This window comes from Corvus cornix, chromosome 1 (genome assembly GCF_000738735.6).
Source record: "Corvus cornix cornix isolate S_Up_H32 chromosome 1, ASM73873v5, whole genome shotgun sequence".
Lineage (NCBI taxonomy): Eukaryota > Metazoa > Chordata > Aves > Passeriformes > Corvidae > Corvus > Corvus cornix.
Window position 1 is genome coordinate 54,350,080 of NC_046332.1, and position 25,353 is coordinate 54,375,432.

At 40.5% G+C, this 25,353-nt stretch overlaps 2 protein-coding genes across 3 annotated transcripts in view; one reads left to right on the plus strand and one right to left on the minus strand.

Moving 5' to 3' along the window:
- Positions 1 to 13,379, minus strand: part of LOC104689965 (histone-lysine N-methyltransferase SETDB2) — a 48,780-nt gene extending 35,401 nt beyond the window's left edge. Inside the window, exons 1-10 of the mRNA XM_039555555.1 lie at positions 13,112 to 13,379; positions 12,079 to 12,138; positions 9,593 to 9,715; positions 8,098 to 8,163; positions 7,436 to 7,535; positions 6,243 to 6,809; positions 4,625 to 4,744; positions 3,461 to 3,630; positions 2,508 to 2,730; positions 456 to 540 (exon numbers count right to left, since the gene is read on the minus strand). Of these exons, the coding sequence (XP_039411489.1) occupies positions 456 to 540; positions 2,508 to 2,730; positions 3,461 to 3,630; positions 4,625 to 4,744; positions 6,243 to 6,809; positions 7,436 to 7,535; positions 8,098 to 8,163; positions 9,593 to 9,715; positions 12,079 to 12,138; positions 13,112 to 13,127 (1,530 nt within the window). The 5' untranslated portion in view covers positions 13,128 to 13,379. The remainder of the gene's footprint in view (positions 1 to 455; positions 541 to 2,507; positions 2,731 to 3,460; positions 3,631 to 4,624; positions 4,745 to 6,242; positions 6,810 to 7,435; positions 7,536 to 8,097; positions 8,164 to 9,592; positions 9,716 to 12,078; positions 12,139 to 13,111) is intronic.
- A 1,627-nt stretch (positions 13,380 to 15,006) lies between these two features.
- The window catches only part of CAB39L (calcium binding protein 39 like), a 59,964-nt gene continuing 49,617 nt past the window's right edge, over positions 15,007 to 25,353 (plus strand). The window contains exon 1 of one of the 2 annotated variants that reach the window (XM_019286349.3): positions 15,007 to 15,107. The gene's annotated coding sequence lies outside the window, so the exon portion shown is untranslated. Of the gene's footprint in view, positions 15,108 to 15,167; positions 15,186 to 25,353 lie in introns of those variants that run through there. The other variant, XM_019286350.2, reaches the window with a different exon arrangement.

Below are 25,353 nucleotides of genomic sequence, written 5' to 3' on the forward strand. Positions count from 1 at the left end.
AGAAGGACTCTGAAATTTTCCCAGGTTTTCTCTCAGCAGAGCGAGAGGTTTCATTATTTAGCATTATTATCCTTTTCTGTGTGTTTGTTAAATAAATCGTTTTTATCTCTTTCACTTTCCTTCGAGGAAAATTCTTTTCTTCCTGAACCTGGTGGGGGAGGGATGGTTGTAACCTGTCTTCTCTCAGAGAATTATTTCCAAATTTGCCCAAACCGGCACAGGTGGAGAAGGAAAGGCTGTGAGAGTAGATAGTGCTGGTCTGGGGGAACATGTTGAAGGATTGATAATGGAGAAGGGATGGGGTGCAGGTTCCAGCATGGCAGCCTAGCTCACGGTGTGACACAATCTCATGAAGAAAGGTCATTAGAACTATCTAAACATGCAAGATGAAAATGTCAAAATTAACATACATACTCAGCACAGTAAAAAATGAATCTATTAAAGCCACTTATTACCATTTTTAGCTGGTGATTGCGAAAAACAAGTGTTCTAGTTCCAGGCCTTCTCACAGCTGCATTACTTGAGTTCTTTGGATGAACCCTGTACAGAAAGGTCAAAAGGAAATTATAAAAGACAAACAGACCCACAAGTAACTCTCACAACAGACATTCCTCTAACAGTCTCTAGTTCCAGTCTCTTCTCTAGAAGGAACTACAGCAGAGCCTGCAGTCTGGTCTCACCCCACGTTCTCCGAATATTTTGCTTTTAAGAACTGAGAACCTAGGCTGGGTTCTCTATAGTATTTGTAAGAAAGCAGTTGTTCGAACTTTCTTGAGAGATCAGCAGCTGCTTTTACATCCTTTTCCAATTGCCCTGCTGAGAACAAATAGCTTTATTGTTATTATATCAGATTATCTCAAAATATAGCACCAACAGAGTTTTGCCTTTTCCTGCTACTACTGTCAACAGTTTTGACAGTACAGCTTTTAACTAGGAAAGCAAAGATGTTGTGGGGACAAGGGATAGCGAAGGGGACAGAGGGGGAGGACAATGTATGACAGATTTAGAGAATGCTCTCCCACAAAAGAACCTCAGTCACTCACATCAGGAGAGGGTTGAGGAAGGATGGGAAGCAGTTATCTGGTGTAAACATTTAAAAACTCTAACAGCACATTAATCCGGACTACATTCAGAGCGCAGCAGAAAATACCGGTTTCAAAATGAATGTTAATATCTGTACAATGTCTAGCAATATGTAACGGCTCTTATTCAAGAAAATTTTCAATGTAAAACATTTATGTGTGTTTTCCTGCCACAAAAATCTCCATCATGGCACTTTTTTGGGCTACTGATAATGGCAAGAAATGCTACTCTTTAAGGCTTTAAACCCCTTTGTAAACTCAGAGTGCACAGAGGCCACGAGAAGATGTGACATTATTATACGACTATATGCTTCTAAAGGCAACCTGTTTGAGGGAATGACATGTCAAGCTTAGCACACTGATGTCCTCTCAGAGGTTTCTCAGTTCAGCTGGACTGTCATTTTTTAAGGGGCAGAATAACAAAGTCTTTTTTTCTGAATTATTTTTTACATAGCCCATGTGAAAACATTTTTATTCTCAGGAAAGGAAATTAGTGGGATTTAACATAGCAGTGCACTAAAGGCAACTTAGAAACTGTCCTTCCCTGCAATTTTTAGTAACAGCACTTAGCAGAAGTAAAACTTAGCTGATTGCTTATAATTATGAAATTACAAAATTATGAATTCACTAAATTTCCAAGATACTGAAATGCAAATGAGAATACAGTAGCAGATATTTTTAAAAGTTTCCATTTGCAATTTCATGTTGCTTCTCAAAGATCCACAATAACCTTCTACTATGGAAAGACTTAGAATTTGCAATCATTTATGAGTAGTACAAAGGAAGTGTTTACAAAGAAGTGCGGCAGAGAAAGTAATAAAGTTTAAGAAAACATGCTCCCAGCTTCCATGTGAAAAGACTAGAGCATGCTATTGACACATGCATGCAGTTATTTGAATTTACTGGAGGAATTCTGATGGGCTCTGAGACCCTGAGTGTACAATGAAAACATATTCACTGCAAAAGTGCAGTGTTGTCAGACTCTTAACGGGAGAGGTTAAGGTTTCTGGCAGGAAAGGTTATGTTACAAATAAGAAAAGATTTAGACACTGGGAGCAAAGGGCAGAACAGTTGGTGGCTAATATGTTATCAAACCCTTCAGTGTCATCGAGTATCTTTAAATAATTTATCTTAAGTATATTTTATTAATTCTTTCAAATTAGCATTACCGTTAGTCCTAAACAGATCAAGTACACCCAAGAGATGAACTGAATTTCTAGAAAATGACAAGTGGTACACATAAGTAAAATTAATATAGAGGAAAAACTCTGTCCTACTAGAAGAAATAATCAGGAATTAAAAAAGAAGTTCAGAAAGAAAAAAACCACCACCTTCATATGAGGACATACTCTAAGTTATACAATAGAGTTCTAGAATAGCAGAATATTAGTTTTGCTATGCTTAAGCTTATTTTGCTAAACTTACAGAGTTGATTTATTTTCATTAACCACAGTCTTAGATAAAGATTCCTCATTCTCAGGAATGTCATTTTCATCCGTCTGCACCAGTTCGATCACTGAGTCTGAACTATCAGGGTCAAGTTTTCTTTTTTTGGAAGAAAAGTCATGACCTCTGTCATTCACTGCACCTTTCTCTTTCAGCTCTTGCTCAGCATCTCTCAATACTTCAGCTCTGCTCATTAATCTACCTGAAAGAAAAAGACAAGTTTTCTTGTTTTGTTTTTTTTTTTTAAATGCTTGTTTGCTGAGTCACATTCACTATCACAGGTCAAACTTATATTAACAAATACAAGAGCATTACTTGGGAAAGCAAAATATGGATGCTGTCTGTAATTCTAGGATGTCGATATAGGCTGACATGCAAACTGAATCAGACGAGGGCATGTAGTGATAAGGCTTTAAACTGAGAGTACGTCTAGATTAGATATTAGTAAGAACTTCTTCACTGTGAAGGTGGGAGGCACTGGCACAGGTTGCCCAGAGAAGCTGTGGATGCCCCATCCCTGGAAGTGTTCAAGGTCAGGTTGGGTGGGGTCCTGAGCCACCTGGTGTAGTGAAAGGTGTCCCTGCCTCTGGTGGGGATGCAACTAGATGTTCTTCAAGGTCCTTCCAACCCAAACCATCCTACGGTTTTATGATTTTTACTGAAGGAAAATTAGCCCTAGCATAGGAGGCACAGATTTGTGAGGGAAAAAAACCAACAGTCTGAGATAGGTTTTGTCCCATATTGTTTTGATTGTTTGTCACCATCTCAGAGCAGAGCTCTTCAAAATTCTTCTGTCCGTTTGATCATATTGCAAGTTAAGATTACACTTCTCTTCCAACCCCATACTTCCCCATTCTCAAAAAAAATCCAGGGCACACACCACAGGAGATGGAGAATTATGCTACATGTCTTCACAGGTCACCTCCTGCTACCTGAGTAAGTACAAACAAATGTCCCCCTGTCAATGTCATCCAGGCAGCGGACGCCCCAGCCCTTCTTCTCCGTGTTAAACACTTGCAGCCTGACTTGAATGCCGTGCTGTACAACTCTGTTCTGACACATCAGTTTGTCACACCTGCACAACACACTGCACTCATAAATCCTGTCAAGAGGAAGAAAAACAAAACACAATATAAAAGGATGCATTATCATCATGAAGTTCCTGTTATTAATTCCCCTTCTAAGTATCAACAAGGCAGTGGACTCAAATATAAAGACTCTGGCTAAAACATTGCTGGTTGTGCAGCAATGCTCTGAAGCTTGTGACTTTCTTGATTGCTGATGCATAAATTTTAAGAGTCTGTCTGCCAAATGTTGGTATAAGTATACAAGAAAAACAAATGTTGTATTTTTGTTTTATAGGAGTAAATCACACAGAAACAGAAATCCCTATGAAGCACCTAATTCTGTACTGAAAGATTTTAGAAAAGACAACCTATGCCTGGACTTCACTGCAGCTGTTATGAATTTCAGGATTTAATGAAGCATTTCCAAAAGAACTCATAATTGTGCTTTTTTTTTGCATCTGTTTCTGGGTTCTCTGACAACTTTAATTCTGCATGTCAGCCATAAACTAACATCACACAGAGGACTGAGAGGGTGTCCTTAAGCCTGTAGATTCAAGCCCTCGGCTATTGCAGAAAGCTACCTTGCACAATTCCTCTCCTAGACACCTGAAGTATCTGACACCTTCTCGAGGCCACCTACTAATCCACAGGAGCTGAGTAAGAGAAAAAGCAAACACTTGAAGCATTGGATGGTTTTGAAGATTCTGGGAAGAATCACCCATAACCAAGTCTGCCAACAGCAGCCGGCTGGTGCATCTTTAGGACTCTGGTCACTCTTGACACTTTTCTTGGAGCTTGATCTTAGCTTAGAAAATTGTAGGATCTGCAATACAAAAGCTTTTCTTTTCCTCCTATTACTCAAGTCACATTAATTTTTTATTATCCTGATCTGTCACTAAAATTATGACAAAAATGGAAGGTTTCATTAATCCAAAAACTCTGGATATTTTAATCCTCTGGCACTTAGACTGAACTATTAACTGCTATTTTATTTGTATGCTCTTATTTTACTCCCGTAGTCTTTCTTACCCACTAGGAACAGGTCCCTCCAGTCTTTTGTACCGGTATCCACGGCATCTTTTACCACCTGGAGACAGAGAAGTTTTACTACAGCCTCTTGCCGTTAGCTGTAGGCATGCACATTTTGACCTAAAAGTAAGAGTAAAACATCTCAGAATCTATTTGAAGCAGCATAAATCAATCATAAATCTAAGTAATTTGAAATGTACTTGACTAAACACACACGCACTTCCACAAATACACCCGTATTCCCCCTCCCTGCTCCTTTTACTCCACAGGGCTGTTTCAGTCTTACCCTACCTTTTTTCTTAGTCTCTTGATTGGTTACATGTGCTTTACAACAACCATGTTCTCTCCACCCAACCCCATTCTTCTGCCAAGCTCCTTAAATGGCAGATGCAAACAGCTGACATACAACAGAAACTTATTATAAGCAGGACACTGTCAAATGGATCGATTGAATAAAAATCACCTCCTCTGGCACAGCATCCCAGCCTGTTTGCCACTACTTGGTTATCTTCCTCCCTCCTTAGCCCCCAGGAAGTAAAGAAATTTACAGTGTGGAGAACTCAAGCAATAGTGCTTGTCTTCACCATCGTATGTCATGACAACTCCAAAGAGTCACAGCAACCCTGCAAATCCTAAACCCCAAAACTGCACATCAAAAGCATCTCAATTCTTGTGGGACTTCAGTGCAAAGAGGTGGCACACTGTGTGCTTGCTGTTTCCCACCACTCAGCTGAAATGAAATTACTAAAATTACTGAAGCTTCATTATACCAAGCTGCAATTTCAAGCTTTTGTTGGGTCATGAGCAACTACGTTGCACAGCAGCATGTGCAACTCCCCTAGCTGTCAATAATACAAAATGGATGCAACACCAAGTAACACCTATAGACAGAGATCAGACAAACACCCCTCAAGAAAGTAGACAAAAATACCACCAAACTTGCATATGATAATTGTGGCAAGTTCAGACAGAGTGTCTGTAGCTCAGAGCTACCGGGATTTAGAAAAAGACGACAATGAGCAAGACTACTGGAACTGCTCAGACCACAAATGTATTCTGTTACCACAGAGTTTTGTAGTTTCTGTTTAGACAAGGAGAAGGACAACACGTAGAGGTTGGGAACGGGGATGTTTCTTTGTTTGCCCTCAGTAACCTTCTAAGTTCCAAATGATCTGATCCCTTGAGGCTGTCCCACCCCACCTATAGATGCCGTTCTACAGTAGGAGCTGCAACAGAAATTGTCATGCAGGATCCTTCCCTGCCTGTCGTGAAAACAAACCTGCCTCTGCCCCTTCCCTACTCTTTTTCCAAAGCCAAGATATCTGCTTGTCAGCTCCACCTGGAGGAGAAGCACTGCCAATTTGGGAAGAAAGGAAAAGGAACACAATAATCCACCTGTTGATTGCTTCCTTCCCTACAACAGAGGGTGGACCAGTAGGAGCACCCAAGTTCTGGAGAAGAGAAAGACACAATGGTGTCAGTCAACACAAAGCATGGCACAAGATATCCAGTAGTGCTGGTCCTGTTTGGCACTGTTTGGTACTGCACCTTCACACACCACCACCCTGCTGTTGAGGCATCATGCGTCACTGGCCTGAGATGAGATCCTTCTACCTACCTATCGATGCAGCCATCTGTGCAGTCACAGGAATCAACAAACAGGCTGGAGAAATTGTTGAGATAATATCCACGTGGCCACGATGACTTCCGATACTTGAAATAAGGTAACCTTGCATGGTCGAGAGTGTTACAGAAGGAGACGGGCACAGACTCGGCTCCGTTGCTAATATCGAACTCAAACACGAGGGGTTCGGGAGTCATGGTGTTCCTGCCCAACAGTACATATGTGTTGAAGGAAAAGTGATCAAGAAATAAGAAATTGCACTCTGTTTCAAACAAGTAATTTCGCACATCTCGAAAGCTTCTCAGGCTCCGACCGCAAGGAGCTTTGTAATTCACATCCAGTGATTTTGAAAGGCAGTCTGCTTTTGCATGGCGCCTTTGAAAGTCAAACAGGATTGGGATCTTCAAAGGATTTTCACCCTTGTAGGAGCCTGCTGCTCTGTTGGCAAGACATGCACTAGAGCACTTGTGGTTCTGATAATGCACGTTTAAAGGTAAACCTTGGATTTTGCTAGATACTTCTTCGCTCCCTGGGCATGTTCTTTCCATGTCCTCTTTTTCGCTATTTGGAGTAAAGGAGGAAAAAAAAGACAGAAGTGCAGCATTTTAGACAACCAGTGAAGTTTCGGTTTTTTAGTAGTTCAATATTTTTAGCACAGAAAAGAAACAGGCCATGGCTAGAAGCCCCAGGGTTTCACATGGTGTAACTGTCCTAACAACATATAAAGACATATTCAGTTGCATTAAAAAAAAAAGCTTATTCCCAGAACTTACATGCTAAAACACAGCAAGAAAATGTAAAACAAAAGGAATGACATATTTACCCCCATCTTTCAAACCAGTACCTGAGGCTAAACACTAAACACAGAGAGACTAAGTTACACACCTGATGGTCTGCACAGTAAGGAAAGCCTGAGAACTGATGCTTAAATCCTAACCCTGATAACACTCATGAACCTTTATTCACAACCTAATGCCCTATTCTGCAACATTCTCATGTGGGAAATTAGACAAGTCTACCCAAAACCTCAGGTGTTCCACAGAGGCCAAGTTAAAAACATTTTCACTTTGAAAACTGGCAGGATTCAAACTGGGTTTAAAACATTGACTTTAGAAATACAAATTTGAGAACTCTCTCAACTGCAGTAAAGTATATGTCAAATAAGGAACTGAAATGAAGGCACTGACCTGTCAGAACTTTCTTTAGTGTCTGCAGCACTGTCATCTGAAAGAGGCTGCAGTTTGGGTTCGGTTTCCTGTGCACCATCCCCATTCAACTCATCACTTACTGAAAAAAATTGAATGTGAGCAAAAACTTCATCAATCCACATTTCAGTTTATGATTGAATTTACTTTACTAAAGAGATAATTAACAGAACACATTACAAACAATGCATTGCCAAGAACTACAGCTAACAAAAAGCTTGTTAGCAAGTGCCCTACTGAAAATGCAGCTTTCAAAGTGATCAGAAAGAACAGCACAAGAAACACATTTACAGATTTCCCTTTGCTATCAGAAATAAAAGGATGCCAAGCTATTACAGCTAGTGGAGCCACGCACAGGATAACTGCTCAGAGACAGCTCAGGTTCATAAGGGCTTACTAGCTCAAACTCTCTTCCTGTGGTACAAGCATTATACACATACACACAAACCATAAAAATACAAACCCAGGTAAGAGTTCACAGTTCAGTACTTGAGGAAACTAATAATTAGGTTTTCCTCACTGTAATGCTAATGGCCTTCTCGGATCTACTTTACTGACTTCAAAGAAGGGAATTGAGCTTCTGGTGAGTAAAACAAGACAAATTAAATCTGCATACCAAACAAACACAATGGAGGTGCACATACCATTTGCCAGGGTTAAGAGATCACCTAGATTAGCTTCATTCACCAGTGCCCAAGCCTGCCAGCATTCTATGCAAAAAAACCAAACCAAAACAGATACTAAGTTTAATTTCAGTAATGATAATAGGTAAAACAAGGTGTTAAATCCTCCAGAGACACTCGATTCTCCTCACTGTGCTCATCTAGAGCATGGAAAGACTGATACTACTAGAAACATGTTGCACCACAGACCTTAGCAGACACATGTAGAAATTACTAAATTATTACAGCTCACAGTAGGAGTTGTGAATTGGCACTGAATATCCGTCAGCTTTTGGAAAGATGCTGGAATGTTTCCAAACACACATAAACTGGTGGCCTACAGTGGCAGTAATATACATAAAGACAATTTAGTGTAAGCTTCTATCTTTGTCATCAGACCAGTCATCTTCAGGCTAAGAAGGGCTGGATCTTGGCAGACCAAATTAATGCTACTTCTAAATTGGTGGAAATGGCCTTCAGATAGCAAGAACGCAAAAGACCCATTCTGTCTCAACCTCTTACCCTATGCAATAAATATTACAAGCTGGCAGAAAACTCCCAGCAAAATCCATGTTAATGTTTTAGCTTGAAACCTTTACAAAAGAAAGCACAGAAAAATTCAAATTGAACTTTATCACAGATTCATTGCATCGTGGGGATTCAAGTTCAACTTTTATCTCTGCACTGCTTTAGTATTTTGTCATAACAGTCAAGATGTGGGAGCTCAAGAACACAAAAAATTGCACTGCTTAGTTTAGAGGAAGTGTTATATATAATGCAGTGTGTGTGGCTATATTAGTTTAGAAGCATCTTACACCACTGTACATTTTCTTAAACAAAAAAAAAAAACCCAATAGGATCCATAGATTACATTTATATGGGTGACTTAACAGAAAGAAGCAATTTTACTCAATTAAATAAACCACTAAAAGGAAAGCTGTGTACTGCCCCAAGCTTATCAGAATTACAATTTTAATGTATTTTGATGTAGATAGAGGAAGCTTATTTCCATGAAAATCAAGAACAATTTGAAATGCATTAGTGTCACATTTTTCTACTATTGTTTCAAGTTATAACGGTGTCTCTGACACAAAATAATACTGGGATTATTATTATCCCACCCCAAAACCACTCAATTCACTGAGATAGCTTGAAAGGCTAATAATTCTGATGATAAATGAAACACAAGGCACTGCACGTATTTCATTACTTCTCAAAAATGAGTATTTCAGTTCTGTGTGCTTAAGAGCCATGCTTGAAAAAGTATACAGGCAAAACAAGAAAACAGCTACATGCACCTGAAATCACTTTTCTTTTTCTAAAAAAATAGACCTTTTTTTTAAAGTGCTTAAAACCACCAACAGCTAAGTAATTAAAATTCAGAGATATCTGAATTATGGCAGATATTACACAGACCTACACAAAGCAGGCCACAGCTACTCTGCAGTCCAGTTTAACCACTACAAGGATTTCAAACCTTGGTTTGTGGCAGTTCCATTCTTGATCTTTTCCTTCAGCAACAACAGCACATTTTGCACCTGCTCAAATATGACATCCACTCTTCTACCTCCCAATTGTGTCCAAAACGTCTTCACATCACCTGAAATGCAAATTTCCATTTATAGCCCCTGAGAAGTCTAAAAACATGCCTAACTCCTAGTGGACTATTCAAAGATTCCCACTCATTTCATTTGGAGGCACTTCTGAAAAAAATAACCAGAACAGCAGGATGCATCAAACCTCCAGGAGCCTACTCCTAAATCAAATCAAGAGAGTGAAACAGAAGTTAAGTGATGAACTGGAGTGGCTTCCAGTGGTGCACAATGCTCCCTCATGCAACTGTTCAAGTAGGTCGCAGAGGGAGCTGTGGAAGCCCTTCTTCAAACACCAGCAAATGAATCCCACTAAAAATTAATCACTGAAACTCCCAAAAGTGACGCAGGAGAATATTTTTAACTGAATGCACTGAATATTTTACTTGACAAAAGACACTGGGATTTTTTTTTTACAGCTGTAACCTCTCTTAGCTGCATAGGCTGACTGTCCTGTCCCATCATTATTTTTGGTATGTTTTGTAGAGGAAAAACAATTCAACATATTTTCAGATAAAATCAGTTTGATAAATTTTGTTCAACCAGGGCTATCAGTTGAAATAATTAACACCCCCCATATATCATGCCTCCTTTCTCCATAAGAACATTTGGTTTAAAGAAATGTTTTTTAAGCTACTGGTTTAGAACTTCTCCTCTTCCTTTGAGGTGCTAAGCCCATTCATGAAGGCTCTGGTTAAAACATTAGCTGTGCGTCTTTGTCAAGGACTGTGAAAAAGAACTATGTTTCAGTGCGGGAGTGGAGGACCAGGAGGAGTGGTCACAGGATGGGCGGGGATTCCCGATGCATGGGGCGATACCCGACACGTGGGAGGAACCCGAAGACGTCATTTCAGTGTGTCAAATGATGATGGCAGAAGAAGGAATTTGCTCTTTCTCAGTTAATGTTGCTCTTCTTCAATGACCAAGGACAAAAGCATAAGCAAGTCTGGTTTTCTACTCCACTCCTAGAGGTGGAGTCCACTGTCACCACACTAGGTTCACATTCCACTATCAGAAAGCAAATCTCTGTTGGCAAATGTGCTTGGGTGACACCTTCCCAGCAGTCAAGAAATACTGCATTCTTGTAAGGTTCATAAAAAAATATTCCTTCATTTTTTGACTTAGTAGAAAATGACTTCTATTGCCCAGGGCACCAGAAGCCCAGTGATGCTATGGCAGTGTGGTTACTCTCAAAAGCATCATGACAGCAGTGAAAGAAGTAACAATCTTTTGTCACCACAACCCCTGCTGCTCATGTCACCAGCAGCTAAAGGCATCATACTTAATATCAACAGGCAATGATAAAAGTACTTCATCTTGTGAAACAGCTGATTTGGCACTAAATATCAACAAAATTTAATGATCTCTTATATTCACAGAAATTTTTTTAGACATGCAGAAAGGTTAAAGTCCAATTACAAAAGAAGTCACAACAATTTTCAGAAACTTACACTACTGGTCCAAGGGACACCACCTGCCCTGTGCTATTCCCACCCTTTTGCTGTGCTTGACAGCATTACAAATTTAAAACAAAAAAAAGTATATTTAATATTTGTGTTTAAAATAAAATTGAAAAAAATACATTCAATTAAAAATATGCATTTAGAAATCCTAGTAACAAGTTTCTCCACTGCAGATTAAAACTGCTGTCCTTATTCATTACCTGTTCTCGGATATTTCCATACATTTACTAAATCTGGATAGCACTGGTGGATGGATTACTACAGAGGACGGGTGACAACAGTTTTTTGTTTCTGGGTCCTCAGCTGTAATAATGTGTAGACCATAGGGAAATAAAACATACACTGCTGTGTGCAGTGCTCACTCATCTTGGAAGTTCTTCCCCAATTCTCATGCTGGAGTGCCCCGAAACTCCAGCAGCAAAAGCTTTGCTTTGCATGGAGAAGCAGAGATTGCATTTGAACTGCATAGTATAATTTTCATTTCAAAAAAGACAGATGTCCACACCACTAAGCTCTCCAGTGCTAATGCTGCTATCACCAACCACAGCCAGAAGGACAGTGAATGAGCAGACATCGGATACATCTACCTTGTCAGCATTCAGAGCCATCTCTCCAGCTGATGAATCAGCTGGCATCTGGCTTTATAGAATCCTTGTGGCCACATATCTCTTTCTTCCCAGCATTGTGCAGGGTAGTGATACTGGAGCAAGATACAAGCTGCCAAGGTCAGGTCTACTTACTCCAGCTACCAGAAAAACAACTTGTGTGTGTGTTTCCTGTAGTGCTGCTGACAAACCTTACACCACAAAAGGCAAAACTATTGTCCTCCAGTTAAAATTTTCGTATCAGAAGCAGTTCCAAATACACACTCCTTTCCTCTTTCCCTCCATAAATTCAAATTATACTACCTTCAGTGCTCTCCTCCCTGGAACTGGTAAGGTTCTCCTCTTCAAAGAAGTCACACAGCACTGCAAAGGTGAAGAATGGACAAGTAAGTAAGAGATTGGGTGAGAAATTACAATAATTGTAGCTACTCAGCTTTTCAAAATTTATACAAGTAAATAATACAGTGGGTATCAGGAGGAGCACTGTGTGAGAATATGTTGTGTTGAAATAGTAATTCCCTGTTCAAACAGTCATCCCATGCCTTGTCAAGATCTAGTTGAGGAACTCAAATTAAACAAGCTATGTGAGGAAATTTTTTTACTTAGGTCATTTCTTACTGTCCTTCAAGCAGGAAGGTGTCACAAGATGACCCAAACTTTCCAGCACATTTAGCTGAGCCTACAGAACCCCCCTGCCCATTAACGCAAAGTTTTCTTTTTTTTTCCCCTAAATTGATGTGCTCAGTACAGCAGTACTACAACTAAATTGATTTATTTAGGGAAAAAAAAGAGAACGCTTTAAAAAAGTAAATAAATTACTGAATCTGTTTCTTGACAAATGCAAGATACCCTTCACTGCAAGAATACTAAGAAGAAGTAAGGCAGCACTCTTCAACCACACTGAAGATTCCAAATTTTTATCTCCATGAATCACAGAATCAAATAGGTTGGGAAAGACCTCTGAGATCCTCCAGTCCAACCAAACTCCAGCATGTCAACTAGACCATGGCACTGAGTGCAACATCCAGTCTTTCCTTAAACACCTCCAGGGATGGTGACTACACCACCTCCGTGGGCAGCCTACAGTGACACAGAGAACGTAAAACATGCCTTATTTATGTTAGCTACTTCATCTTTTCTATGCTACGACTGAAAAAACAAACCAACCCCAAACCCCTCAATTCATTCTGGATACTTCGTTTAGTTGAACGCGAAAACAGGCTAAGACAGTTGACTCCTAGAAATGTTTCTTACAAGACTAATGGCTGCTGAAAACATATATATATGTACACACACATATATATACACTTATATACAATTTTTTTTAAAGTCTTACTTTTTTTCTCTTCCATCCTCCGGGGATGCTGCTCGGAGAGCTGTCATCCGCACTGGGGTGGCGCCGAGCCTAGCTCAGGTCGGGGTCTCGCTGCGCTCCGGCACGGCCGCAGGGCCCGCGTCGGGCTGGGAGGCTGGCATGGGGCGTGCTGCGGTCGGGAGTCCGGCCCCAGGTCACTCCCACACCCCTCAGGACCTCATCCCGGCCCCGCCAGCTTCTTCTTCTGCTGCTTCTTCCCTCCTCCTCTTCCTCCTCCTCCTCCTCCTCCTCTTCCAACGCTGCACTCGCACTGCCGCCCGCCAGGGGGCGCAACCCTGCCGGGGAGGGCGGGAGACTGGATGTGGGCGGCCCGCGCGCGCGCACCGCCTTTCTCTCTTTCTCCATTGGCTGAGACGGCAAGAGGGGCGGCAGCTCTGGCCAATGGAGGAGGAGGGGCGGGGAGGGGGCGGGGCCGTGCGGCGGCGGAGAGGCGGGGCGGGGCAGAGCCGAGGGCCTGGAGGTGCGTCCGCCATCTTGGAGAGGGCGGGTCGAGGGGGGCGGGCTATCCCGGGGCTGTGGGGGCGCCGGCGCCATCTTGGGGGCGGGGGGAGAGCGGGGCAATGGGAGGGGTGAGCTGGCTGGCCTGGGAGGGGCGGTGTCGGGCCGCGGTCTCTGCTTTAATGTATCGTAAATTAAAACGTTTGGTACGGGAACGAGTTGCGTAATTTCACTGCTGGTCTTTGCTCTCCGGCCTTGCTGGCTGCGCCGCTGCCCTGTGAAACGCTAAATTATCACTGCCCTTTTCTGTTCCAAGTGTGAAAGTAAAAGTTCATACCGCCCTTTAAAATTTGCAGTTGCCTTGGCTTTGCGAGTGTTGGCGTTGTGGCTATGTAAAGATGGTTTTCGGAGGGGCAAAAATATGTCTCTGCCAGAGATGGTAGTTTGTCAATGCTCTTTCGTCACTTCTTTTTTGCCACCACTTCAAAACTGTAGAAATAGACATGATATGCTTAAATAATTGCTAAAAGATTCCACTCTTGTAGATACTGCCAATCTTTTGGCAGGGGGTAGGAATGTGATTGTTCGGGGCGGGGGGGGGGGGGGGGGGGAATGCTGTGTTTACGTGACTTGGAGCTCTCATCTGACCCAAGATCCTCCAGAAGGTTTTGATGTCCAGCATCTGCTTTGTACTTCTATAAAACCTTTTAAATGTTTACACAAACGTGCCTACATCTGTGCCTGAAGGTCAGCCCATGAGAACGGCCCAGCTCCCTAGACAGGAATGAGACAACTCACAGTAACATTGCTGGGAAGAAGGTGGCTCAGCACTCCTGCTGTGCTGACAAATCTCTCAGTAAAAATGGTGGTTTACTACGTTTTTAAAAAGAGACTTCTCTCTTGTAATTGTAAATTTTAAAATTAAGCTTAAGCTTTTCTTCCTCTTGGAATATTCTGTGTTATGAGATGATGCTTGCAGATTAATTTCGCTTTGCTGAATTATTAATACATGTGCTTGTGAATACTGAATGTTAGGAAACACTTGTGGCTTTACAATTGTATATATGGAATATACCAAATACGGAGAAGATGAAGCCCAGTGCTGGAAGAATCTGAAAGAACATGACTGCCTGCCTCAGACAAAAAGTAATTTATGAGTCTATTAGAAAGTACTAATAGATTTTGCTTGCTATTTGAAGCAAAAAGAATGGGAAATACATCTTTCTTTATACAAAATTAGTGACTTAGGACAAAAATTATTGAGGCACTTTTGAAACTGCCTGAGTTTCCTTCATTCTGCTTTTATCCTGGAACTGTAAGATGGGCTTTCTGCAAAATAGCAGCAAATTCTGCCAGTGAACCAGTAAGCTCAGTTCTTCCCAAACGTGTTAGGTGGCAGAAGCTCACAAGCGATGCTGATCTGACATCCCAGCAACCTGCCTTCAGCTCTCCTCCAGCAGCAGTGTGAGCTTCCTGGGGCTCTGCAGTCTAGACCTGGACTGACTACCTGTACCCAGAGGTGAGAGCAGCGCTCCCATATGCCTACATGTTTGCTGGCACCTTTGTTGGGGTGACAGCAAAAGGGCTGACTGTCCTGGTGAGTGGTGCTGTTGATTGAGTTGCTGAATTAAGCTTTCATTACATAGTTCTGGTCATATGTAGAGAGTTAAGATGAACAATTGTATAGACAGGCAGATTACAAGTAGCTCCTTGGAGTGGGAGGTGAACCTGGTCCAAAAGGAACTCATCTAGTTCTCTTATCCAGGGATGTTTTCTTCATCTTGAATGCAGTGGGGATTTGGGTTTTTCCTCATATGACCAGATAGACTTGGGTGAGGTAGAGACAGACCAGTCAAACTCAAACAGCAAAGCAGTCAAAGCCATAGACTTTGGAAAGCCATGGGCATTCAGAAAATGTTTTTTAATTCTGATGTTTTTAAATTCTTTCTGTTCTTTTCTGATGGGCTTGGCTCTTCGTTTTATTGACTCTTTTCTTCTTAAAGTGTCTTCATATCCATTGAATACTTCTACCAGCTCCTGCTCTGTCACATCCTCCCTATTATCCTTGGTGATTTAACTTGCTCCCTTACAGAGGAGTGTCTGCACTTCATTCTTTCAAAATGCAAATTCATTGCCAACAAAATGTTTTTAGTGAGGCAGCCTTTGGTTTATCTTAGAAATTTTGCTGTAATGCATCATTATCTATGAAGATGGGGTAATATTCCCGTAGGTATGTTGCTCACTAATTGGACTCAGACTATTTACAGACCCTCAGTATGTTTTGTTACTAAGTTTTGTCATTCTTTTGCTATTGTAGATATGGTGGAAGGTTATTCGGATATTATTTTTTTCCATGTATTAAATGAAAGAAAGGGGAGATTATGGGTCTCTGAGAAGCCTGTAAATTAATTTTGTTCTACCTCTGGTGTAAGCATGTTTGCATCCTTGGCAACTAAAAGTCTAACAAATTGTCTGTTTGAGAAGTGGAGCTTCTAAAATCATAGGCTGTTATAGTCCTAAGGGAATCTTAAAACACAGGCAGAGACTGGCTAGGAAAAGGAAAGGAAAAATTTGTGTCACTGTTTTAACAATAGACTTCTTTCATGTGGAGGACCTAGATGTCTGTTAATTACTAACTGGCTTGAAGGTTTTGGAATCTGGCCCAATATGCTGAAACTCTTAACCATCCATTGGCTGGCATTTTCTTCAAGGTCTGCATTTGGAAACTAGTAATGTAATGGATTTCATCTTTACTGACTGTTTATGTAGTAGAGACGTTTTCAGTTTCAGCCATATTTCTGTCTTACAGTCTCAGTGCTCATTGCCAGCAGAGATTCCAGGCAGCTGTGTGAGCACAGAAAGAAAGGACTGGTTTGGATGTTAGATAATGTTGGACCAACCTGAGCAGCATGCGTTGTCTTTGCTGTGCCACAGCCCCACCACACTGATCAAGACCCAAAACTCTGCCCTCTAATTTTGGGTGACGTGAATGAATTAACAAGATCTGAAAGCCTATGATTACAAGTGCATTTAAAAGGGCCTGAGATCTCTGGAAACCAGGCAGTAGATGTATATGATGAAAGGAATCCAAAATAAATGGATGCCTAAAACCTTTTTTATCTTCATTTTTCCATGTGAACACAGCAATATATTTTTCTGAAATAAATTTTCGCTGCTACTTTATGAAGTAAGGCTTGTGGTGGTAAAGTATTCTGACCCTTTTGATGGCTCTTTGTGGGTTTGTCTGCAGAGTAAAACACGCACACAAAGGACTTTCATTAAATGAACACGTAGCAGACATTAAGCAATCTGCAAGAACTAATGAATTTGTGGTGTTCCCACTCTGAAGAGATGATCCATGGGGAGCCCCACAACTTCCTTCTGATTTGCCTTTTAAATCCAAGTGTAGAGGCAGCTGCCCTTGTGGTGTCAGCTGACAGAAGGTTGATGGGTTGGTGCTGGTCTTGGTAGCTGCTATGCAAAGGCCAGAGAGGCAGTGCCTGGTGTAGAATTGGACTTGAACTAATAAAAGCCATCAAAAGGAGCCATAGGGCAACAACCTGAAGTCATTATTGTGTGTGGGTGAAGTAACTGCTTTCAAATAAAACTGAAATCTGTAAGGTTTCAAATATACTAAAAGGAATTTGAGTAAAACCTTAGAAAACAGGGTAAATGTGTTGTGGTGTGGAGGCTCAACAATGGAGCTCTTCATAAGAATATTCTGGACTAAACACAGCTTCCTGTAGGAAAATTCATTTAGTTGAAGAAAACTCTAACGTTTTAGTTGATTTTTTTCCTTGATCCTGTTCAGTGTGTTGTATCAGCACTTGGTTTGGCTTAATTTTGTGGAGGTGTGGAACCAGCAGTAAGGTTTGAAGAACAGGAGGAGCAAGAATGGGAGGCAGTATTGTCCTATTAATATTTATTTCATTTGGGTTTTTTTTAATAGGTATTTTGAAGGGTCAGGGAAGCCACAGTCCCCTGAATATTTAAAATTGGCACGGTCAAAGAAAGAAACAGTCCAGATGTCCCTGTGCTTCTTCGACTGCCCTTTCCCTTTGTGTCATTACTCAGGGGACTGGTTGAGGTTCAAAAAAAAAAAACCCAAACCAAAACTTACTTGGCTCAGCTAATTTTATCTGAATAACTTTTCCCATCTGATTTGCTGTGCAGCCACTTGGTAGTTCTGCTTTTCTCGGGGAACTGGAGGTAACCTAGGTGCAAAATTAGCATCTGGAAATCAATGGATTGCTTTCTAATTTTATTATTGGTGTCATTTATCCCAGTTTGAAGTGTTTGTGCAACTACTTCTATAGTATGAGCAAAGTGGTGGTATGGGCAGAATACTTACTGTATTTGGGTTATTGTGGATGGTCTTATCACACAGGAGAGCCTGGACCTCTTTGTGTTTTCAGTTGTTCTTCTTCTCAATCAAAATCCCCTCCTGCCTTTTTACAGACAGTGGAGATGAATGGGTTTCTTTTGTGAGTGCTTGCCTTTAATTTTGTTATTACCTTTTCCCCCTGTAAAATTCTTGAATAACTGGAACCAAAGAAGCATTGTTGAAAATATGCTTGACATTCTTTCACTAAGTGAACTGTGGGCCCAAATCTTTGCAACCCTTTTTTCTTAAGAAATGTTACTCAAGTGACTCCAGTGTATGAATTTGGCATTCCTCTCACAGAAGTGGATACATATGGTATTTGTTACAGAGTAATCACAATTTAGATTATATGCAGGCTGGCATAAAAAAAAGCTTTAATAAGATTAAATGCTTCTAGACACATACATTTAATGTGCATTTAAAAGAAAAAGTCCACCAAACACTGCTGTTTATCATAGTGAAGTGTGCAAAATTGGTTTCTGTCAAGTTTGTGATTAACCAGTTACTTGAGAAGTTGTTTGGTGCATAATTTTCCTTCACTTAAGGATAATTTTTAAGAATGAAATGATTTTGTTAACAAATTCATAGCAAGGTGTTACAACCTTTGCATTAGCAGATCAAGGTGGGTGGTTGCAACCTGGGTGTAGAAATCAGCAAAAAGGGACAGGATTTTTTTTTAACTGCTTTTGCTGCCACACATTATACAAATATTTTGAAATTGCATCCCCCCTCCTCCAAGAAAATGTTAATGAATGGATGGACTTTTTTCCCCCTTTGTTTCTTTAATATTGTCCATATTGATAGAGGTAGTTCTAAAAATTTCACACAATTTACATTTAATAAGTCCTCCACACTTCTCACTTCTCCAAAAGCTGCACTTTGAGGGGAGGTAAGAGGGATTTGTTTTTTTCTGGCTGTTAAATTTTCATTGCCCAGCAGGTTGATCTGCCTCCCTCTGCAGTCATGTCATTCCTAGAACTGATGCAAGGGAGGTGATGGCAGTAAGGGCTAGAATTCTCATTTTGACAGCAATGTGTCCTTAGAGCAACTTAATAAATTGTGAAACAACATTTTAAACTTATTTTACAGCATGAGTTAAAAACGCCCCTTCTGATATCACAGTAATGTTTGTACTTTGTTTTTCCTTCTGCAAGAGACAATGATTAAGATGAAAGAAAGTACTGCTGCATAACTGGATTTTGAAATGTGGGGACAGTTGTACGACAGCCATCAGATCTTTGGGTGATCTTTCTTAAAGACCCTGTGTAAATCTAGCACAAAGGCACTTGTACTAATTTATACATACAAATTAATTGCAGCAAAATTACATTTTGTTTGGTGTCAAGTGTGGGAAGGAAGTTGTGTGGGGCTTTTTAAGTCAAGGCACTGGAGACTGCTGAATATGGGGAGATTAATATTATGTGGGAAGAGTTCACTTCCAGCAGCTGTAGTGTCCTGAGCATTCAGCTCTTTGTTTTGCCTATTTTCCTATGTCAGCAGGGAGGCACGGCTGTATCAGCTTTCCCTCTTCAAGTGTACCTTTTAATTAATTTAATCTCACTTTCTGCAGTTCACTGGCAGTCAGACACCTCTCTTTCAGGTCTTCAGATAAGCAAAACTTATTTTGGACTACCAGTTCATGGTGGTCATTCACTACCTGTTGCTTTTGGCTATGATAGAAGCTGTTTGCAATATATGATTTATTTGTTGTTTGAAGTAAGCACCAAATTGAACCTTATTGTGTGGGTGCAGGACTGGTTGTAGTCCTCTGTTAGGGCAAATATTGTGAATATCATATAATCCCTGGGAAAAGTCTGTAGGGAGTGGGGTAATGTTTTTTTTACAAAATAGTTTAAGTAAGAGAGCCAAATAAGGCTAAACTTTCTAATTAGAAGCTTATTACTTAAAATTGTGTTGACCTTTGGTCCTACTTCTCCTTATCCACAGGCCATTAATAAGTCTTGTCTTTTACATTACAATCCATGTTTAGGTCTGTAGCTGCTTGCAACATCTGCACTGCTCTGTTTGCAAGCATCACACACAGCCTTGGACAAAATATGGAAGTAAAAGATGAAGTGTTGTAGGTTGAAGGCAGTTTGAATGAGGACAGGTTTGAATGTACTCTGAGGTCAAGCTGGCTTGGTGGTCTTTAGGTTGTGTGTTGTTTGGAAAAGTTTTTCCCTTCAAGAAAGCAGCATTAATGTAAGGAATTACATTCCCCTACAATTCTTCAGTGTTCCACCCTTTTGTCAAGGAAGGGAAGATGTTAGCAGAGGATTTGCTGAGATATCCTTATGCTGTTCTGATTTCTTGGGGAGGAGTTAAGTGCTAGTTAAAAATGCACAGAGATGTTATCCATTGTTTTTCCTCTCTCGCTGAACTCCCTCAACACTGTAAACTGAGTGTCTCTTCACCAGGGCTCGTAAGGTCTCAGCACAGGTCATCAGGCCATGGGAGAAGACTGCTGCAAAAACATGAGGGACTCAACCAATCTCCTTTGTGAGATGTGATGTAATGTGCTGTTACATCGCTGATAACACTTCTAGCCCTCCCTACAAGAGTGTCTCCCAAAGCTGGGGAGGCGGCTGAGGATGTGGGAACTCATGGCTATCTGGAATAGGTACAAATACAAAAAGAGGGTTTCAGTCAAGGGAGAGAACCATCTTGATTTAGAAATGGTTCCAGGGCAGCAGCCAGCATATATGATTAAGTACAAGTAAGTTTTATAAAGATGTTTACAGAAAACTCACTGGATTTTCTTTAGGATCTAAGGCTAAGGAGAAGTTTAAACATACCAGGAGCAGAAAGAACAGTGACATTTGTCTGATGGCTGTGCTAAAGTTCTCAACAATGATGCTGAAAATATAGAACTGTTATGTACTTCTGCAGTGAGAACGAAGCTGAATATTACAAATAATCATAAAACTAGGAACAAATCCATCATACTCCAGCAGTAAATAAAGACTGAAAGAACACTTTTGAAAATTCATGGAGACTCAGAAATTTACTTAATTTTTTAATGTCTCATGTAGAACTCCAAAATTTTGAGGATTGTCATGAAGCAAAGCTATTCAACATGATTAATAGAAAGCACATTATAAAATGTCTAGTATTTCAGTTAGATTATGGGTTTGATGTATTCTGGCTAAGAGACACAACCTTGAAAAAATTACAGTTGATAAGAATAGTTTAATTAATATACAATCTTTTGATGTTCAGTCATTGGATGTTTGTTTGCAAAAAAAAAAAACCCAACCTAAATGAACACACAGTTGAAAGAAAATGCACAATCCTTTCTGACAGTTTTATCTAGGCCACGCAGAGTAGAAGGATGACAAATGATGGCATAGCCTCCTGTATTTGATTGAATCAAAGAGCATGGTGGCTGACTCTTTTGAAAGATGGACTCAAAGCTTTGTGAAGTTAATAACCATGGGAAGAGGCTGGATATGCCTTAAAAGATGAGGAACAGTATCTGAAAAAACAATACTTCAAGGTGTCAAGACTCACGGGCAGCACGCAGTGGACAAGACACTCCCTGTAGGTAAATGGCAGCCAAGAGCTGATAGGAGTTTAAGACACTGAATGCAGAGTGGGAGATTTATTTTGCAGTATTAATGATCTCACTTCTGTATATAATCAGGCTTGATGGGTTATCTTCAAGACATTTTTTAATTGAAGTCAGTACTGGTTGTAGTGTTGGAAAACTGTATCTATACACTTAGAGTACGTAGTGATGAAGAAGTAAATCCTGAATGTGTTGAAGTGATTTGATCACATACCTATGCATGAATAAAATGGAGAGCCTTCAAAGAGCACGTGTTTGCAAACTCAGGAATCACGGCGTCAGGAAGCAGAAAGTAAAACAGAATATGAATTTGCAGAAAAGGAAAAAAGCCCAAAACACTGTAAGTGGTACCTAATTAACTGTTGAATTATGTTATTAATGGACTTCACAGATTCTCCAGCACTTGAAAGTAGCGTCAAGATACAAAGTCTTTTAAAAAGCTCCTCTTGTTCAAGAAGCTGTTAAGTGAGAACCAGAGAAAATCTTTGCATTTTTAAAACTCCTTTGCTGTTAGTAACAATATTCATTTATTGTTTTGAGAAGAACAAAATCATTTCAAACTTCTTTTAAATCCAAATAAGGTCTTATTTCATAAGTGTAGGAAGCATACAGAACCTGTCTTTAGTTTTGAAAGAAAAGCCAGTCTTGTAAACTGTAACAGATTCTTACTACTTGTTACTTTTGAACTTTCATGTCATCTGTTTTTAGTTTTTTTTTTTAATGGAAAAATATAAAAATAGTTAGTGTGGTTGTTGGGTTAAATGACAAGGTATTAAATAGCTTATGTTCACATCTTTGGTTACCTGGCTGCTATGCAGCTCTCTGGATACAGGCCTTTGTGTGCTGAAATGTTTCAATGGAAGTTCTTATGCTTGTGAAAGTAATTTCATTCCATGATGACAGCTAAGAGAGACTGTCTTGCTGTGGTCATGGAAAGTTGAACTGATAGGACTCTTGCTGAGTGACCTTCTCACGGGATTCTGCCTGCTCTCAGAAAACAAGCCATTTCTTTTCAGTGGTACTTGGGTGGAAACTCCAAAATTGGCAACAATGCCAGACATAATTTTGTGTCCTTATGAGCACTGCAGTTCTGAAAGAAACAGTTTTGAGACTTTTCTCTCTGAATTCTGCTATTGGGCCTACAGCTCTCATAAATTCAAGGCACTGAATGCATATATATTAGAAAGTATGTTCTGCAGGTTATCAGACTCAAGATAGCATCTAGCTATAAATATTATTTTTTTGCAAAGATAGTAGATAACTTTTCATGTCTGGGCTGATACAGCTTGAGACTCTTTTTTCATTTGGGAGGCATAAACCTTACTTACTTTCAGTGCTAAACATGACTTTTATAACTGGACAGTTGCAGTCTTTTGCCCTTCAGAAGTGTAGATTTTGGTGGCAGATAAAGTTGTTTTGTGAATGCACACTGCAAAAACACACACAGAGAAGAAAATTATCAGTTGCTTCTGCGGGAAGGGAGCAGGTATTTGAGCAACCATCAGCATGAGAAAACTGATTTCTTTGTTTCCAGAGGGTGTGACAAAGTTTGTGAGTATAGATCTGTGTGCTGTTTGATAACTGAAGGTGTCAGATTTCATTGGGAGATGTCTCAAGGAATGATGTTTGCCAAGAAGATTTCCATGAGTATATTTGACCTGTTACAACCTAGGTATCTAGAGCTTGCCATTTATGTCACATGGCGAGTGGTTTTCTTCCCCATATCCAGAGCCTGTCAGGGATCCCTGCTGTTGAGGCTACACAGAAACGGAGTTGAATCAAAGCACACCCAGGTGCCAGAGCTGCTCTCCCTCCAAAACAGACATTGTCCTGAAGATGAGCACACTGCTCATGTTGGTCCTTGTTCAGGACAGACTTGGCTAAAAAATGCCAGCTTGCAGCATGCCTGCTGCCATTTAAGGACTTCAAGGCATGACCCTGGTTTATTAATTAAAACAAAAGGAATTCAGCCCTTAATTGGACAGTTTGTAGTTGTATGTGTCTGACATAATAATTAATTTGTAATGTCAGTTGTTGGGCAACGTGGATGGGGAGAACAGCGGATGGCTTTTTAGTAGTGCAGGAATGTGCATGGATGGGTTTTCCCCACTGGGGAGTAACAGTAGTGGACTTCAAAGAATATCCTATAGGTGAATTTGCTCAATGTAGTCAACTTTTGGCCAGAATGGACTACAGAAGTCTTTAGGGAGGCACTGGAGGCTCATTCCTGGGACCAGAAAAATATGTTACTAAAATCTGTGATAGGGGCTTCGTGACAACAGGGACTGTTCACCACCTAACAGGAAGGTAACATTAAAGTCATGGTAAGGTACTTACTGTGGGACAGAAAAGTGCAAGCACCCTGGTTGCATCAACTGGCCATGTATCTGTCACATGAAGGCAAATATGTTTGCAACCTGACAAGTGATGAATATACTCAATTGTTTGTCAGGAGGAATGCCTTTGGGGTACTTGTGAAGACAATGTCTCCTTGTGCAACTTCAGCTTGATGAGTTCTCAAGGTTCCCTATCCTGTTCCAATATGTTAAACTAATGTTGTTGCAGGACAAAACCGGTAAAGAGTAAAATGTGAGAAGATGTGGGTTCTCATTCTCCAGGGGAGCAGGGTTGGCCACCAGAGATTTTCTTGTTTGATTTGAGGCAAGTCATTTTAGGGCAACCTAAGCTGCTTAAGTATAGCAGCTGTTTTTCAAGAATTGTAGTAGTGCTTGGGTTTCATTATTTGACACTGGGAAAAAAGTCTAATTCTTCATCTGAAAGCTGCAGTTTAGACTTTTAGCCTAATATTATTCTGGTTTTGTTTTGACTGTTCTGCTTTAGTAGGATTCTTAACCTGCACGAGAAGAGACTCAGAAGTTTGTTGTGTCTGTGGGCATGGTTTCTGGAGACCTGCATCACACAAACTGCAAGACAATAATCCCAGTCTGCAGGAAAAGGACACAAGTAAGCTAGGTAGTGCCTGGTGTGTTTGTTTGGGTTCCATCACGGTAGTGTCAAAGCACCTTATGGTTTTGAATGGATTAATTTTCCCATGGGGAGACTAAGTGGCTTTTCCAGGATCACATAATGTAACATAAATAGGAACTGACTCTTCTTAGGTCTGAACTCATCTTCTTCATGGGTGTAACACCCTGCCTCTATATGGGACTTTCTGGTAGTACTTGTTCCTTTGTCTGGGGGTGACCACTTGAAAAATACAATGGTTATGAAGGTAAATCCTGGCTTTGATGCCCTGAAGAAGGAACTGACTGGAATGCAGTAAATTGCTGCTGGAGCTGATGTCTTGTTTGATCCCTCATCTACAGGAAATAGCAGTCTCTGAGCTGTCTTGACTGTTTGTCTTGACAGTCAGAATCTTGAGCAATCTGTTGTATCTAAGTATTGCAGAAGTGATTTCAGAGTCTCCCTAGAAGGGCAATAGTGCTCTTTTGGGATCTTTAAAGTGAAAACTGCGGAGCCATTTGTAGCTATTCAGCGTGGTGATTTTGGATGATGCGTCAGGAAACCTCAAAGGTGCTAATTGCCAGAAGCAGAAGAAGAGTAGAGTGGTCCTTCCTCTGGTATATGTTTCTTTTTCTACTTTGCTCTTGGTGTCAGCCCCCCTTAGAGATGGGATTTAATGCAGCTTTGTCTGATCCAGAATGAAGATTCCTGCCTCCTGATATTCTTTAACAGTACGTTTTTGAGTGCACACCTTTGGGTGTTTGCTTGGCACCACCTCAGTTTCCTCATACTAAATTAGGTGCTACAGTGAGTGCCTCGCAGGAGCATTTAACTTGTGCTTCAAATTAA